General features: G+C 38.5%; 1 protein-coding gene across 1 annotated transcript; it reads left to right on the forward strand.

The window, feature by feature from the left end:
• Positions 1 to 834: 834 nt before the first annotated feature.
• Positions 835 to 14,601, forward strand: LOC137125748 (carboxy-terminal domain RNA polymerase II polypeptide A small phosphatase 1-like). The gene is made up of 7 exons (XM_067501692.1): positions 835 to 1,648; positions 8,131 to 8,279; positions 8,445 to 8,546; positions 8,877 to 8,933; positions 9,500 to 9,592; positions 10,279 to 10,464; positions 11,437 to 14,601. Exons 1-7 carry the CDS (start codon positions 1,576 to 1,578, stop codon positions 11,560 to 11,562), a joined length of 786 nt encoding a protein of 261 aa, XP_067357793.1. The 5' UTR covers positions 835 to 1,575; the 3' UTR covers positions 11,563 to 14,601.
• The last annotated feature ends 852 nt before the right edge of the window (positions 14,602 to 15,453 follow it).

The raw sequence follows: 15,453 nt of genomic DNA on the forward strand, positions 1-15,453 counted from the left end.
TACGTCTGCAACAACAATACAGGGTTGAGATAAGTGACAATATGCTGTGATATGATGCAAAGGCATCTAGCAACTCACAATATTTCTTGTGCAACATCACATTACCAATGTAAACACATTTCCCAGTCACTGGGCAGGACTTTATTGTAGCAGTACTTATATCTATCTGTATCTATAAACATCTATCTATGACATTTTGCCACAAATAAATTAGATTAAATACATTTTGGCATAAACCCACATATACCAGCATATAAAATTGTATTCATATTACCCATTCAGAGTACAGGCCATGAAAATACACAACTTATTGCAAACTGTATCAAACTTTAACCATTATTAGTGGTGAGTTCATTGTAACTACATTATGCATTATATGTTACTTGAATCTATAACAGTTTCTTAATAATTTATTGTATGTTCTGGCAACAGTTCGATCTAAGACTTTAACAGTGGCACAAAAATGAGCAAAATCTAAATGACTAATTATTAATGATTTTGTATTTACACAAGTACTTCCACTGTGGTCTTGTGTTGGTTTTAAACACAGTGTTAAACAAACGCAAAGGGATTTAGGAGGACAGATATAATTCTGCTCGATATGTTGGACAAAATGAAAAATAAATTTAAAAAAAGTAAAGGTCCGCTGCAGACAGAGTCGGCACTTTTGTGACGATCCCTGACTGTGGGCAGTTTCAAGGGAACCCAAACTGGGCGTTTCTTTGCTTTTGCTTCTACCCAAAAAAAGAAAGAAAAAAAAAAACAGAAAAAAATTTTGCTCGAGTAAGTTTTTTAATTACAGTGGTCATTTTCACACCGTTGGTCATAGTACTGAAATACATATTCCGGTGAAAAAGCTGCAAAAAACGGCGTCATGTTGACGTCCAGTGGCAGTTTTTTAATCTCTCGTGGAATCGCGAGAACACCAGTTGGGCGAAGTTAGGGTGTTTGTGCTGCTACTTGTAGCATGTTACGTTTTTATATCATATTTTGTATTTTACCGTTATAAGCCAGCGTTCACACTATTTAGACTAAAAATATACCTCGTTTGCCATGGTAATGCCGTCATTTAAATTAATTATTATGAATACTAACAGTATATTTCTGTAAAAGTACGTCCGGCGCGGCTAGCCTGCTAGCTACGCTAGCAAAGTTTGGACTAACTTTGTTGCGGGCTACTTTAAGGGAGCATCGTTAAAGGTGCAGACGCCAGTCGAGAGCGCGTCGCTCGCGGCCATTCCCTTACTGCGCCACTTTAAGTGAAATGGGACGCCTTGAAACCTCCGTGTTTGTATCTTGAAATTGCGAGGGGAGCCGAGCACCATATTGAATCAAAGTTGCCAACTCCTTGACAAATGTTTTCTAACTTCCACGCGTCAAACTTCAGCGGGCATCTGAGCGGACAACAACGGCCGGAGTGGAATGGACGCGCTGTAGGCGACTTGATGCGACCTTTGCCGGAGCGCTTCAGCTTCGCCTCCCTACATGTTAAGTTGGTTTCATGCGGCACCGAGTCGGCGAACAGGCTCTAACTTTAAAGCGTGAGGTCAGCACTCTGGACCAGACCTGGATGTGATGGACCATCCGTCCTCAGTAATCACCCAAGTCAGCCGGGATGAAGAGGGAAGTAAAGCCGCAGGGGAGAGGGGTAAGTGGCTTCGTTTTATTCCCGCTTGTACTCATGTTAAAAAAAAAAAAAAAAAAAAAAAAAGTTTTGCAGCTCCGCGGTCACACCTCTTAATCAGAGTCCCATGGTTCGCAAGTCAGAAACCACACGGTTATGTACAGGAACAACACTAAAGCGTTTGCGCCGCTGCACAAATGGCAACGCCGGGGTCAGAAAAGTGCAGTGGAAACACGCCACAGCACTAAAACTGTCAGTTCCCCTGTTGTGCATAGGTTATGGCGGCGGCCCGTGGCCTGTGATGAACGTAAAGGAAATGACGTACTAGTGCTTAACATTTGAAATAAAACTGCAAAATGCTTTTAAACATGTTGAATATGATGGTAATCCAACCACTAGTTGCATTTTCACAGCGGGTATGTGACAAATAAGCCGATTCTCACATCGCCTCTGTCTTGTTGTCATGTCTCGGCCTGTGTTATTACAGTGGCACTTAGTTTCCCTCCTGGCTAAGTAACTTTTATTTTTTATTTTTTTTGTCCCCTTTTCTTTGCTTATTGCAGTGTGACACTAACACTTGTGTGTTCACTAGCTTGGATTTCTGGCGCTGCCACTGTACACAAATCAATGAGATAGCACAGGGTAAATACAGGTTACTGAATAATCAGGTGACCAAACAGACCATCACTGACTCTGCTTTACAGACCCATGTGAGTGTGTGCTCTATATATGGATAAATGACTTGTTTATGTTGTCTACAGGCAAGAATCTCCTTTGCAAAGTGCTGTCATTTTAATGCATAGCATATTTAATGACACCACAATGTCCCATTTGATGTAAACAATGCTGATATTTCGACAGTTGCTGTGGTTAAAGGTGTGTTGAGGCATACTCTGCACACAACACGACAACAATTAAAGCCTGAGCTGATGTGTGAGCAGATGATCAGTGGCTGAAATGTCAAGCAGGCGCCTTCTTGAATGTGTAGTAGCCTAATCTATTACATAACCATGTCCCCACACTTTGAGAACATGCTTACTCCGAGTGTGACACACACCCACTGTCTCAGGCAACATGTTTATTAGACCTACTCGAGAATATTCAGACCCCATGAAAAGCGCCGTTCATTAACTCAAAAGTAGCTTTTAGTTTCAGTTTTACTGTAGTGTCAGGTTGCATTTAGAGGATGTGTGCAGTTTTGTTTTTGTGGTACCCACTGAATACCCTCACGTTATCCCACACCGGTTTTACATCGTTTCAAAAAAATGTCTGTAAACCTTTGCTGTCAGCCAAGCCGGTGAAAACACTCCTACTCTAACCTGTGCAATATTACCTCTGCCTATGAGGATGTAAAACCAACTTGAACTTTAGGGATAAATCTGCAAATTAATATACTTTGGTCTTTTGTTGACATCTTTGATGTCAGTGTTGTTGGTATTGCTCAACTTTGGGCGGAGAAATGCACAGTGTTGCTTAACATAGGTTAACTAAAGATCGCTGCAACTGATATAGGTAAGTATTTATTTGAACGTATTAAGAAATACACAAGGTTGCACAATCATCAAAATTTCTACATATTCTCAAAAACAATTTTTAGGGCATGAAAAGGATGAGAAAGTCTGGGCTACTGATAGACACTTTTTTTATTTAATTTTCATGCTTTTATCATCTCTGTTGACTCAATGCAAATCTTTCAACCAATCTATGGTTTGGTTCTTCTGTATTTGCGGCCAGATGTTGTTCCTGATGCAACTCTCCCCAATTTGCGGGACTCTGGACCTGTACTGCACATGTGGAGATGGGGATGGGCTTTTGGGGGTTCAGTGTGTTGCCCAGAGACACTTCGACATGCGGTCGGGAGGAGCAGGGCGCAAACCTCCGACCCTATGGTCGGAAGCCGGCCACTGAACCAACTGAGCCACTGCCGCCCCAGTTTGCCATTTATCACAAATCAAGTTAATAAACTAATAATCTTGGTTCTGTCTCACTTCTTCTGCATTTATCATTGAAACGGGCAGATATTAGCCCCAGCTTGTGCCTCTCATGTGTTGCATATATTTAAGTCATAATACTAACCCTCTAGAAACCACATCACTTAAATTCTGAAGTATTTCCATAATCCCCTTGGACTCTTCGAGCTCTTTGGATTCCAAAACAATCCAGTTTGGTCCCAGAAAAGTATAATTTTTGTCCCATAATCAGGTAGGAAACGAAGCATTTGAACAGGAAATTATGTCGTCTTTATAGTTAACTGTAATTTCTGTGACCAATACAACGATTGTTACTTTTTCTTTTAATATTGCCAACGCACTGTGCTTATTATTTAATCAAAGCTAGTGGGACGACATCAGTTCTTATCAAACAGAACTATATTATCAAACGGATCATTTTTGACTCCAATTCCCTAGAAGGGACTATGAGGATTTGGGAAATTCCTTCAGACTTTGGAGTGTTTACAAACCATTGCCATGAACAGTTTTTTGGAGTAATTCTGGCTCGAATGTCTGTTCTACATTAGAGGCAAAAGCTGGGGCTAAGGCAGAATTCCGCATCTTATGGCTTGATGAAAAACTGTAAAACTGCACCAGAGTGTGGCTTTTACGGTCTGTGCAGTATAGTGTTACAACTACTTGAGAAAGTATTGTTTACTTCAGTTACTAGTCCAAAAACTTCATTAGTCTGTGTTTTATTGGAGGGTTTTATTAGCACATGAATCTATGTCAGCTGTTTTTAAAGGTTGCTTGATTGAAAGACTGTAAAAAACCTTTTTATAGAAATGAATCAGGTTATGCAAGAAAAAGGCCTTGTTCTCTTGTTTTGTTTCTGTTGATTTGCTATGAAATCGTATTAAAGTATGTTACTCAAGCTCAGTTGTCTTGAAGGAAGGCAGAAGCTTCAATTACAGGAAACCGTTGACAGTGTTGGACTTTAACAGTCATCCTGAGCTGATAAAACCTTCTGATTGGACATATATCTGATGACTACTCCTCACTGTCACACAGTGATAAAATGCAGTTTGAATTATTCCTTTTCAGCCAAGCTATGAGACAGGAGTTAACATGTTGAGGTAGGCATTTTATGTCTCACTCACAGGTGATGTTTAGGTAGACCAGCATTTAATCTTCTGTTATTCCCATTTAATCATATTGGTACGAGTCCCTCAAGTTTTTACTTGTGTCAATGATATGACAACAAACAGTCCCAATTCAGGATTAGCTAAGGTTTGTATTTGCTTAGTTGGTTAGCAACACACTGGTTCTACTGTAATTAAATATATAGTGATTCTCACACCTGGTGCAATATTCTGATGTGGTTTTAGGTTTTTCCTTTATTATTTAAGTGTGAAATTTAACAGTATTTATTGAACGGGTAGAAACTTTAAATATGTTTTGCCCCGATCTGAAAGAGGTTTTAAAGACTTTGCATTGACTGAAAAGAGTGTTTGATCTTTGCTTTAAGCCAGATGTGTTGGAGGCTTTCAAAAACAACAACTTGCACTAATCCAGAGTCAAATGACACTAGTTTTATTTGTTAAACTGGAACAGTTTAAACAACTTTGCCTTTCATAAAACAGCGTCTGTTTCAGTTAAAAATTGTAATGGTAGGAATCCAGCAATTTGAAGCAAACCGATGCTCCACAGCTGATACAGACGGACAATGGGTGTGGTGTCTTTCAGTGTATTGATAAATGTAACCAAATACATACAATAGTTCAGGGACCAGTTGGGGGATACTTTCTTTAGACACTCTAGCTCCTTCTTTGTCATCTACCATATCTAATGCCCCTTTTATTAATTAATGCTTGCTTTGTGTTTTGCAGTCAGCACACAGTTAGCAAATTACTCTGGTGAATGGTGTGTGATAAAAGCCATGAACGTTAAGGTGAATAAAGACTCAAGGGAGCAAATAAGGACACAGGAGTGAATGATGGCACTTAAGGTCCGGCTTCATTCAATTTCTTCTTCATGTTGATCTGTAGTTCGCAGTTTTGTTGTGTTTTTTTCGGAGCGGCTGGTGGGTCAGTGGTACAGCATGCAGAATGGCAGCGGGTTCGAATCCCACCCCACCAGGTGTGGCCCCACACAGCCATCAAGGGCCACCTTGGTGTCGGTCCCAAGCTCAGATAGAATGGGAGGGTTGCAGCAGGAAGGGCATCCGGCATAAAAACACATGCCAAATCCACTTGTGGAACACATTCTGCCGTGGTGACCAGTGAGGGGGCAAGCTGCAAGCCATTGAGGCTACATTATCTTGCATGAATTGGTTTTGTGTATTTGAGCTTTGCAGTGTTTCATATGTCAGTAAAAATGACAGAGTGAAGTTATATTACACAAAAAAGGACCAGAAGAAGGAACTATGTGGAGAATAGTATTACAAGCCTACCTCCACTACACCACAGCATGATGGCAAGTAGCTTCCTCCACTGATACCCTTCTGTTTCCTCTTCCTGTTTTGGCTTGAGCACAGCAGAGGCCAGCGGAGGGTCAGACGGGGTTTGAATCTACAAATGGAGTAGGATGCAATGGTAGAGAGGGAATGAAAGAGGTGTGAGAGATGCACAACAGAGGTTTGTGTGTTGGTAACACAGTCACGTCTGGACAGACAGAGAGAGGGAGTATGGAGGGATAAAGAGACAGAAACAAAGTCTAATGTGAGGCAGAAAAGTCTGGAGGAGTGTTAATGAGGGATTTATGAGATGGGGAAAGGAGCTGATTAGAGTTTTAACCTTACAAACATTAGTGTGAGCAGACATAATCCTAATGAAAGTGATAAACTTAAGTGGGGGGAGTTGAAGAGCATCAGTTATTTGGCTAAATAACTTAAATTAAATAAAACTAAGATTTAGCCGATGAAAACCCTTGTTAGAGTGTTAAAAGTACAGCAATTATTCAGCTGACCTTTTAAAAATGACATCATAAAGATACAAGCTAATTTGTTTTAAATAATTTTTTTTTCGAATCACCACTTTGCAGCTCTGAAGAAATATGTATAGATTATATATTGAGTGTAGCCAAAGCCAGATAAACAAAGGTCTATATGCCTCTGCTTTAAGAAGAGCTGGTGAAATATTCGGTCATCTGATTCCAAATTTTCGAACGTATTATATTTTATAAAATTGACACTTGAAAAAAACAAAGATTTTTATTTTACCATTTTAGAAGGCCTTGAGGCAACCAGAACAATTTCATTCATATTTTTAAAATGACTCAAAATAATCAGAAAAAATACATTTTCTCTAAATTGTCTAGATTACAATAATCTTTTTTTTTTTTTTATTCATCAGGCATATTTGTCATATATAGTAACTTAAATAAAAAGTATGAACTGTAAAAAGTTCCTGCTAATTAATTAATTAAAAGAATAAAGACAAGAGTTCAAAGAGAAGTTAACCTATGTGCGTATGTAAACTGCAGTGGTAAAACAACAGAAGAACTAAAGGAGTGAGCATTATACTTGCTGAGCTGTTCAGGTCATACCAGAGTGATTGACAGAGATAAGGTGTAAGACTAAACCCTGATTCATCTTCTTTCTGGTTAGTCATCTGTTTAGTGGAGATTAACAGGAGCTTTTGGGCTGGTGTTGATAAACAAAAAATCTCATTATTACATTCACTGCTCAAAACCGTCTTTTTACAAGCTGCTTCTTTGGGTAAAGCCACTGTAAATGCTGTCAATGTTTATGTATTATTTTCAGTTGTCATCAATGGCTAACTTGCATATATATATATATACACACACACACACACACACACACACACACATACATTACAGTGACTTCTCATTTGAAGCTATTTGCATTTGGCACCAGGCTCCTGGGAGGAGCATGCATGTCCAGGAGGACTTGTGCACATGACAAAAGTATGAGGAAATTTGCTGGATGGCCTTTTTACTGTTTTATAGTCACTCATACACTGTACAATGGGTTATTATGGCCTAATATATGTTTGTTGGTAGGCTATTTTGTGCGTGGGTGTTACTTTTTGTTATCAGCAATCTAATGCTTACAGCTGCACATGGTTTGATTTTTGGAAAGGTTTTCACATTTACATTTTAGTATTTTTATTTATTTTTTTTATAAAAGTGATGTTGAAAGCCTAAAATCTTTTGTCTGACAAACAGTCCAAAATCCAAAGATATTAAAATTTCAATGATGGAAAACAGAAAAATACATGGTCTGATTTTGCATGGTCCTGAATGGTTATTCAGTTATATAAATGAATTCAGATAAATGTTCTTTGATTGTGTCTAAACAAATACTTGCTTCATTCCAAAGAGGATTTTGCAGTAATGACAAATAATTCATTTTGCATAATAGAAGAGTTGGAGAAAGGTTTAAGAAAAAGTAAAGAGAAAACTTTAAAACATTAATACAAAGTAGGTAGTAGATAGATTTTTGTTTTGGACAAATGCCATTTTGAGAGGTCATTTGTATATTAGTATTCAATGCGGCTCACCAACATGTTCATTCAGTTTTGGTAAACTTTTTGGTGATCCTTTCCTCCAAAGGTTCTTCTCCCTCTCTCTCCTCCAAGAAGCCCAGGAGCAGAGGCCTTTTCTCCAGCCTTTTCTGCTGCCTGTGTCGGGACCAGCCTGAACCACCCCCAGTCAACAACAATGCTCCTCTGCTGGTCGAGGAGAATGGAACAGTCTCCAAGGTGTGTTTACCTTTGTCTTACTGGATTTGATTTAGCGATGGAAAGATGAAATCTGTGTTGGAGAGTTCAGGAAATGGACTGACTCACATTCTCACTCGTTTTATGTGTGTGTGTGTGTATTTTTGCATGACGTGTGCCGACTTGTTTAAATTGTGGTATTTTTAGGTCCAGGTGAAGCCACTGTTGCCTCCAGCGAAATCAAAAGATGCTGGAAAGATCTGTGTGGTGATTGATCTGGATGAGACGTTAGTTCACAGCTCTTTTAAGGTATGACGTGTGGAGAATAATGTTATTAGTCATATTTAATAGTAAGAAACACAGTAAAGCCTGCATGTTCCACTTTCAAATTGTTGTTGTTGGCTCTAACCGTGACATTTCTGTCATGCTGGCAAATGCCAAACATAACGTAGCTGGTTCTTAAAGCCAAATAACCATAGTAGCTCCTCCATGTAGTGACACAACACACCTGCATCTGTACTGCAATAATCGCTAAACTAAATTCAATAGTCAGTTAATTGCAGTGTTGTATTTTTCTCTAGTGTGTATATCTGCAAATATCCATACTTTATAGAAAAACATGTGTCGTTCTCCTGACAGCCTGTGAACAATGCAGATTTCATCATTCCTGTGGAAATAGATGGAACAGTACACCAGGTAATGTCAGCATCACACTCGGTAAACTCAGCACATCTTTTCATTTTGCAACTTGTTCTGATCTGGTGTCTGCTAATGTGACAGTGTCTCAGTCTTTGTGGTTGTGTGACAGCAGAGCTCTTGAGTTTAAATTGCTGAGTTTAGTAGGTGCTGCTGGTGTTTAAGGGATTTGAAGACCGGGCTGCTTAGAGATGGATAGAATACTGTGGCTCTGGGCCTGATTCAAGTAATCCAGGATAGGTTTGTTCAGACAAGCACAGCCTATTCCGGATGACTTGGTTCAGGAACGCTGCCTTCGGCCGCCAACGCAGCAGCAAGTAGCACATGTCACGTATGGCTGCATTGCAGTGTGTGGAAATTGTAAAATTGTCTGTTTTATTTATTTATTTATTTTTAGTACAGTAAATATTCAAATTGTTCAGTCATCATTTATCCTTATTAAGCAGTAAAATTAAATGTCATAGATCATTAAGCAGTTAAGGTTTGTAACATGTTTAAACATGTTGTATTTGAAATGTACAGTATACCATTAGAAACCTGGCATAAGGATCGCTGTGTTGTTCCAGGTGTATGTCCTAAAGCGGCCCCACGTCGACGAGTTCCTGAAGAGGATGGGTGAACTGTTCGAGTGTGTTCTGTTCACCGCCAGTTTAGCTAAGGTAAGAAGTCTCTGCATGCCAACCAACCACCCAAACACATTAATGCTCTTTTCAAGTTACAACTTCCACAGAGGTGGGTCCCAGAGAAGTCCCAGAGAAAACATTAGGTCAGCAGACCAGCCACTGATAAAGCTGGATACAGCATAAAATACTTGAATATGTAGAATATACAGTATTGGAACACTGTTATACATCTTGAGGCTGTGTCAATCAGAGTAGAACTATTGGGAGATTGGATTACAAAATAAAGGGTTATTAAATAGTAATCCAGCAGTAGAACAAAAGTGAAATCCTTTAGATAAAGTCTAAAAAAATTTTTAAGTGTCTTTCATTATAAAACAAGTGATAGTTATAGTATCAATCTATGTAAATTAAGTCTAGTAATATTAGTTATGTTGTAATACAACATTATGTAATGCATGAGTATTATGGAATAATCTTGCATGTACAGTGTACTCTTCTATGAGCACTTATGTATTATAAAGTGATCTAATGTAAAGTGAATATTGAAAAAAAAAAGAATAAAAATAAACCCAACAAAAAGTCAAAACACATTTTGATTTCATTTACAGAGAGTTATGCTTTACTTGTAAACTTTGGGTGGAATGTTGCATAAATTTACCATAACACCAATCTAAGTTAAACTAAACTACACGTATTCCATTCATTGTTTGCCTTTGCTTTAGTATGCAGACCCCGTTTCTGACCTCTTGGACAAGTGGGGCGCATTCCGCTGCCGTCTCTTCCGGGAGTCTTGCGTCTTCCACAGAGGGAATTACGTCAAGGACCTGAGTCGCCTCGGTCGTGACCTTAACAAGGTCATTATCCTGGACAACTCCCCGGCCTCCTACATCTTCCACCCTGACAATGCAGTGAGTATACTTGGACAGCACGTGGTACCTGAGTCACGGTGGTGACAGTGACGTCTTTAGGTGGGACTGCATGTTGGAGAATTATTCACAGCAACTGAAAAAATTCTATTATTAACAACTGAAATTACATGAACTTTCTGTCTTTACTCTGTATGTGTTTTTTTCCCCACTGCATTTTCATGCTTTCGCTTGTTGCTGTTTTACAGCATTAACTAAAAACAAAAAGCTTTGCTTTTCTCATAATCAAGGTTTTATTTACAACCCCAATTTCAAAAAATGTCATGTTTTGCAAATTTCATCAACCCATATTTTATTCACAGTAGAACATAAACAAGATGTCAGTTGTTGAAACTGAGACGTTTGACCATTTCATGGAAAATATTGACTTATTTTGAATTTGATGGCATCAACAGATCACAAAATTGGAACAGGGTGGTTTTGACCATTGTGTCGCATCCCCTCTTCTTGTAACAATGGTCTGTAAATGTCTGGGAATGAGGAGAGCGGTTGCTGGAGTTGTGGAGAGGAATGTTATCCCATTTTTGTCTGATTCAGGATTTTAGCTGCTCGACAGTCCTGGGCCTTTGTTGTTGTTTTTGATTTGTGGCAGTTACTTTTCCAGCCTTTTGTTGCCCCTCTTCCAACTCTTTTGAGATGTGTTGCTGCCATCAAATTCAAACTGAGCTGATATTTTCCATGAAATGTTCAAAGGTCTGTTATAACATAAACAATCGACATACTGTTTATGTTCTATTGTGAATAAAATACGGGTTGATGTGATTTGCAAATCATTGCATTGTGTTTTTATTTACGTTTTCACATCTTCCCAACCTTTTTGAAATTGGGGTTATACAACAAACAAAACAAATGCTAATTGAAGATCCCATTTCAGATCATTTCAAACTCAGCTAAGCTGAAGTACAGACTTGTACTTACTGGTGCTAATGCATACAAATGTGTGTTGTCATCTAGGTACCTGTAGCCTCATGGTTCGATGACATGTCAGACACTGAGCTGCTGGACCTCATCCCGTTCTTCGAGAGACTGAGCAAAGTGGACAGCGTCTACACAGTCCTGAAGCAAGGGACCACAAGCTAACAGTGTTTGACTTTTCATCTCAGCTCTGAACAAAACAGCATACGAAACAGAAAAAACACACCAGCAAGGCTCCGGCACCAGCTCCAGCTATCACTGCCCCACCACCACACAGGCTGCGTCACAGCCGACAGAGCCTCTACCTTCCCGGTATCAAACCAGCATCATGTTTGGGAGTCTTCAGTGACTTTAATGGCTACATCACTGCCACCTTCTGGTTAAACAGAAACCTGCCTGAAAATTGCCCTCCCCGGAACCAACTGATGGAAGTGAACGAATGGATGAAAGGATGAATGAATGTTTAAGGACTTCTCTGCAGTGTCATTGAACTTGCGGTAGAATTAAACGCGGTGGTCCGTAGCCAGGAATCCTCTGGACACAGACTGGGTACTGAACATGGAATTCTGTCATGGAGTCAGCAGTCTGATCCTGCAAACTGATGCAGGACTTTCTAAGCTGTAAGCAAGTGGAAAGGAAAGGTTTGGAAAGGTTTATGGGCAAATAAACCTGCTAAGTCTTGTCATTGAAAGAGGAGATGATGTATACGTACTGTAGATATCTTTTTAAAGGTTTTGGAACAGCATTATCAAATGTCGCACACCTTAATTTTGTCAGATACCAATCACACTATTTGTCTGCACTCAAAGCATGTGATCCTCTGGTGTCATTTTTAGAAAGTTCTAGAACAATATGATCAGGTATTTTAGAATAATTATGTCAGTGTTATTGATGAATTTGGGAATAAAAAAGTGTATTATAACCCATCTTGGGTTGTAATGTTAAATAGAATCAGGAGTTGTTAAATTCACTAATAAAAAAAAATGTTGGGACAGCACTTTCCAAGTATAGTCTATAGTACAGTCCTTCCTTTCATTGCTGTTAGAAATTGATTTTAGGCCAATTTTTTTACTAATCCCAGTTTTTAAAAAAACGGCATAATAAATGGGCATCATGATTTGGGATTGATGGTATTCTGATATCAAATACAATCTGAAATACCCACTAGCAGCTATCCATAGGAGAAATGAATGGGGGGAAGAAACTTGGAGTAATATTGGACTTTTTGTAGTACGTACAAAAACAAGAGCCCCATTACACAAGTTCTGTTAGCATGTGTCACCACTTACACAGACGATTACTGCAGTAGTTTTCCCAAGCAGACCTGACACTAATATCAGATCATCTGCACATGGCAGACAGCTGCTATGCTTATCAGATGTGCCTTTCCGAGCGTGGCTTAAAGGTCCCTGGATACCCATAATACAATATTTCTTCGACTGCTCCAACAGGTGACGTAGCAAGTTGACGCCGGAAAAGACAGAGCCAGGATTAACTTAAAACCACCTGGAGATCGGTTGGTAATGCTGCATCAGAACAGTGGCTCCACTTGTGTATGATTGGTCTTGTTATATGTTTTAAAGCCACACACAAAACTTGAATCTGTCACAGCATTTACAGACGGTATCAGAATGGCTGGAGAAAGTTGCAAAAAAAAAAGTTAGTTTGGTTTGTCAGTTTGGTTCTCATAAGCTTCAAAGTATGTTTTTTCTTTTTTGTTTTTTTAACCTAAGCGGTACAAACAGACTGGAAACTATTTCAAGACTTTGTAATAAAATAAGTGTCAAGGGGGGAGCTGGCATGAAGACGTAAGGCACTTGCACATGTATGAAAACATACAAGTGGCTGAATTATGTCAAAATTTTAAACAAGACCACCCACCCCCCAAAAAACCCACTTCAACACTATTAATGAACAACAATTTGTGATTTGTTTTGCACCTCTGGGTCCTTTTTAGCTGAGTCTTATTCTGTTGAGTAGACGTGACATAATGTTAAGATAATTCCAGTGCAGCTACAGTGGAGTTTACTTGCTCTAAAACATGATTGGTGAATACAAGTCCTTTGTTTTCTTTTGTGTAGTTACTCATTTTTCAAAAAGTCAAATCTAGTTAGCAATTGTTTTGTTATTAAGTTTATTTCTGAATACAAGTATTCAGAAATGTGTCGTACAACTTGTACTTTACAGGTATGAAAAGTAAAGGTTTATGGTAACATGATGCGAGATGATTTGAGGGTTGAATTGTCCTTTTTAAAGTATCAATCATAACGTGTGGCGTTGTGTATTCAGACTGTACTGCTTTCTTTTAGCTCTACGTGGTCGACAATATCATGTGTTGACACTGATGAATAAAACGGGATTTGAGAAGCTTGATAGGATGTGTCTTACCCTGAAAGGAGGAGAGATGATAATTAAATCCACCATATTAAGAGCTATTGCATTATTTTTCTATTCTTTTCAATCAAAATAGCCTGTTTTTCTAAATAATCATTGTTTTATTTTTTATTCATTTGTTGCCCAGGAGTAGATTTCTGGTATAATATTTGTAGTTTGTTTCCCAATGGGGAAATATTGGTCTTTCTGTTTTCACGCAAGACCTGGTTTGTTACCTCATATATTAATATGTAATATATGGATCAGAATCCCCAGCAAATAAGTGAAAGGTTAGTATCCTATGCTTTTGGGCATACAACAGGGTAATTATATTTTGAAAAGAGTGATCTAAGCCATCATACAGTGTCAATTAGATTAAAGTGAATTTGGAAAAGAGGATTATCTATGGGAGCTTTGTGCCAATTGATGACATTTAAATGTCTTTTGTCCACATTTTGTCACCATGGGGCCCATTCATGGATACTGTACTTCTTACACATTCAGTAGGTATGTATATTTTGTTTTGCACAGTAATAAAGCAAACAAATTTCATTAATATATGGAATATTCATGTTACTGTACTCATGATTTAGTAGATGTAACCTAATCTTTGACCTTTTGTTGTATTATCATACCGAGTTACAAATGGACTGTATGTAATAATGCATTTTTTCTTTCCATAAATGCTTAATGAAAGATGGTCCACATGTTAATTTGCTGAGAAATAATTCCTTGCAAAAACAAAATTAACAAAATGGGGAGTTGTGGGAAATGGTTTTGTCACATGAAGTGTAAAACTAAGAAAATAAAGAGGCAATACAATACATTAAATGAACGGCAATTAATTACAGCATTTTAACATTTGTTGCTTTTGCTTTAGTGTTTTTATGTGATTGCTAAAGTAGATTCTGGGTAATTGAAGAAGAGACCCAGGCTTTAGTAAACGGACATTTTCAGATCAAATAATTTACTTGGATATAAGATTTTACTATGAAAATATATATACATATAAATTGTTATATGCTTTGCAACGACATTAGCTGAATTCTGACCACTTCCGGGCACCATGACCGACTGTGAAGCGTGAGTCAGCAGTTGGCTAACATGTTAGCAAAAAGACACCTAGATACACGTCCGCGTTAGCATTTATTTGCGCTCCTGTAGCCATGTGTAAGTTAAATTTAAATATTGTGATTTTATCTCGGGTTTGGTTTTTGTTAACTCCCGAAGGAAATCCATTTTCCCCCAAAGCGGCTAAATTTCACTCACAAGTTAGCCAGTCGGAGGTAGTTAGCGAGCTCGGTCAGTTAGCTTGTCTGTACGTCAGGTTACGGCTCTTCGGCTGGCACGAGGAGCACATATAGTTGCATACATGTATTAAATATGCTAATGTTTTAGTTTTGCGCCTTTTTTGTTTTTTTAAAAGTGTCAAATTTGATGAGAAAATTCTGCATTTTCATCTGCAAAAGAAGAAGGTGCAGCACTTTTTACAAACGTGTTAGCTGGAATAACTGGAGGAAGTGAAAGCTTTGTTTCGGAGAACAAATAACTTTTAACACTTAAGCATTCATAGTTTTTCTTTTACATAAGATTTTTGTTTGCTGTATTATGATGCAACAAACCCCGACCAGAGAAGGTGAGCGCCAAGATCAGCAATACTTTCATTAAAATCGTTACCCCACA

Source organism: Channa argus, chromosome 4, assembly GCF_033026475.1.
Source record: "Channa argus isolate prfri chromosome 4, Channa argus male v1.0, whole genome shotgun sequence".
Lineage (NCBI taxonomy): Eukaryota > Metazoa > Chordata > Actinopteri > Anabantiformes > Channidae > Channa > Channa argus.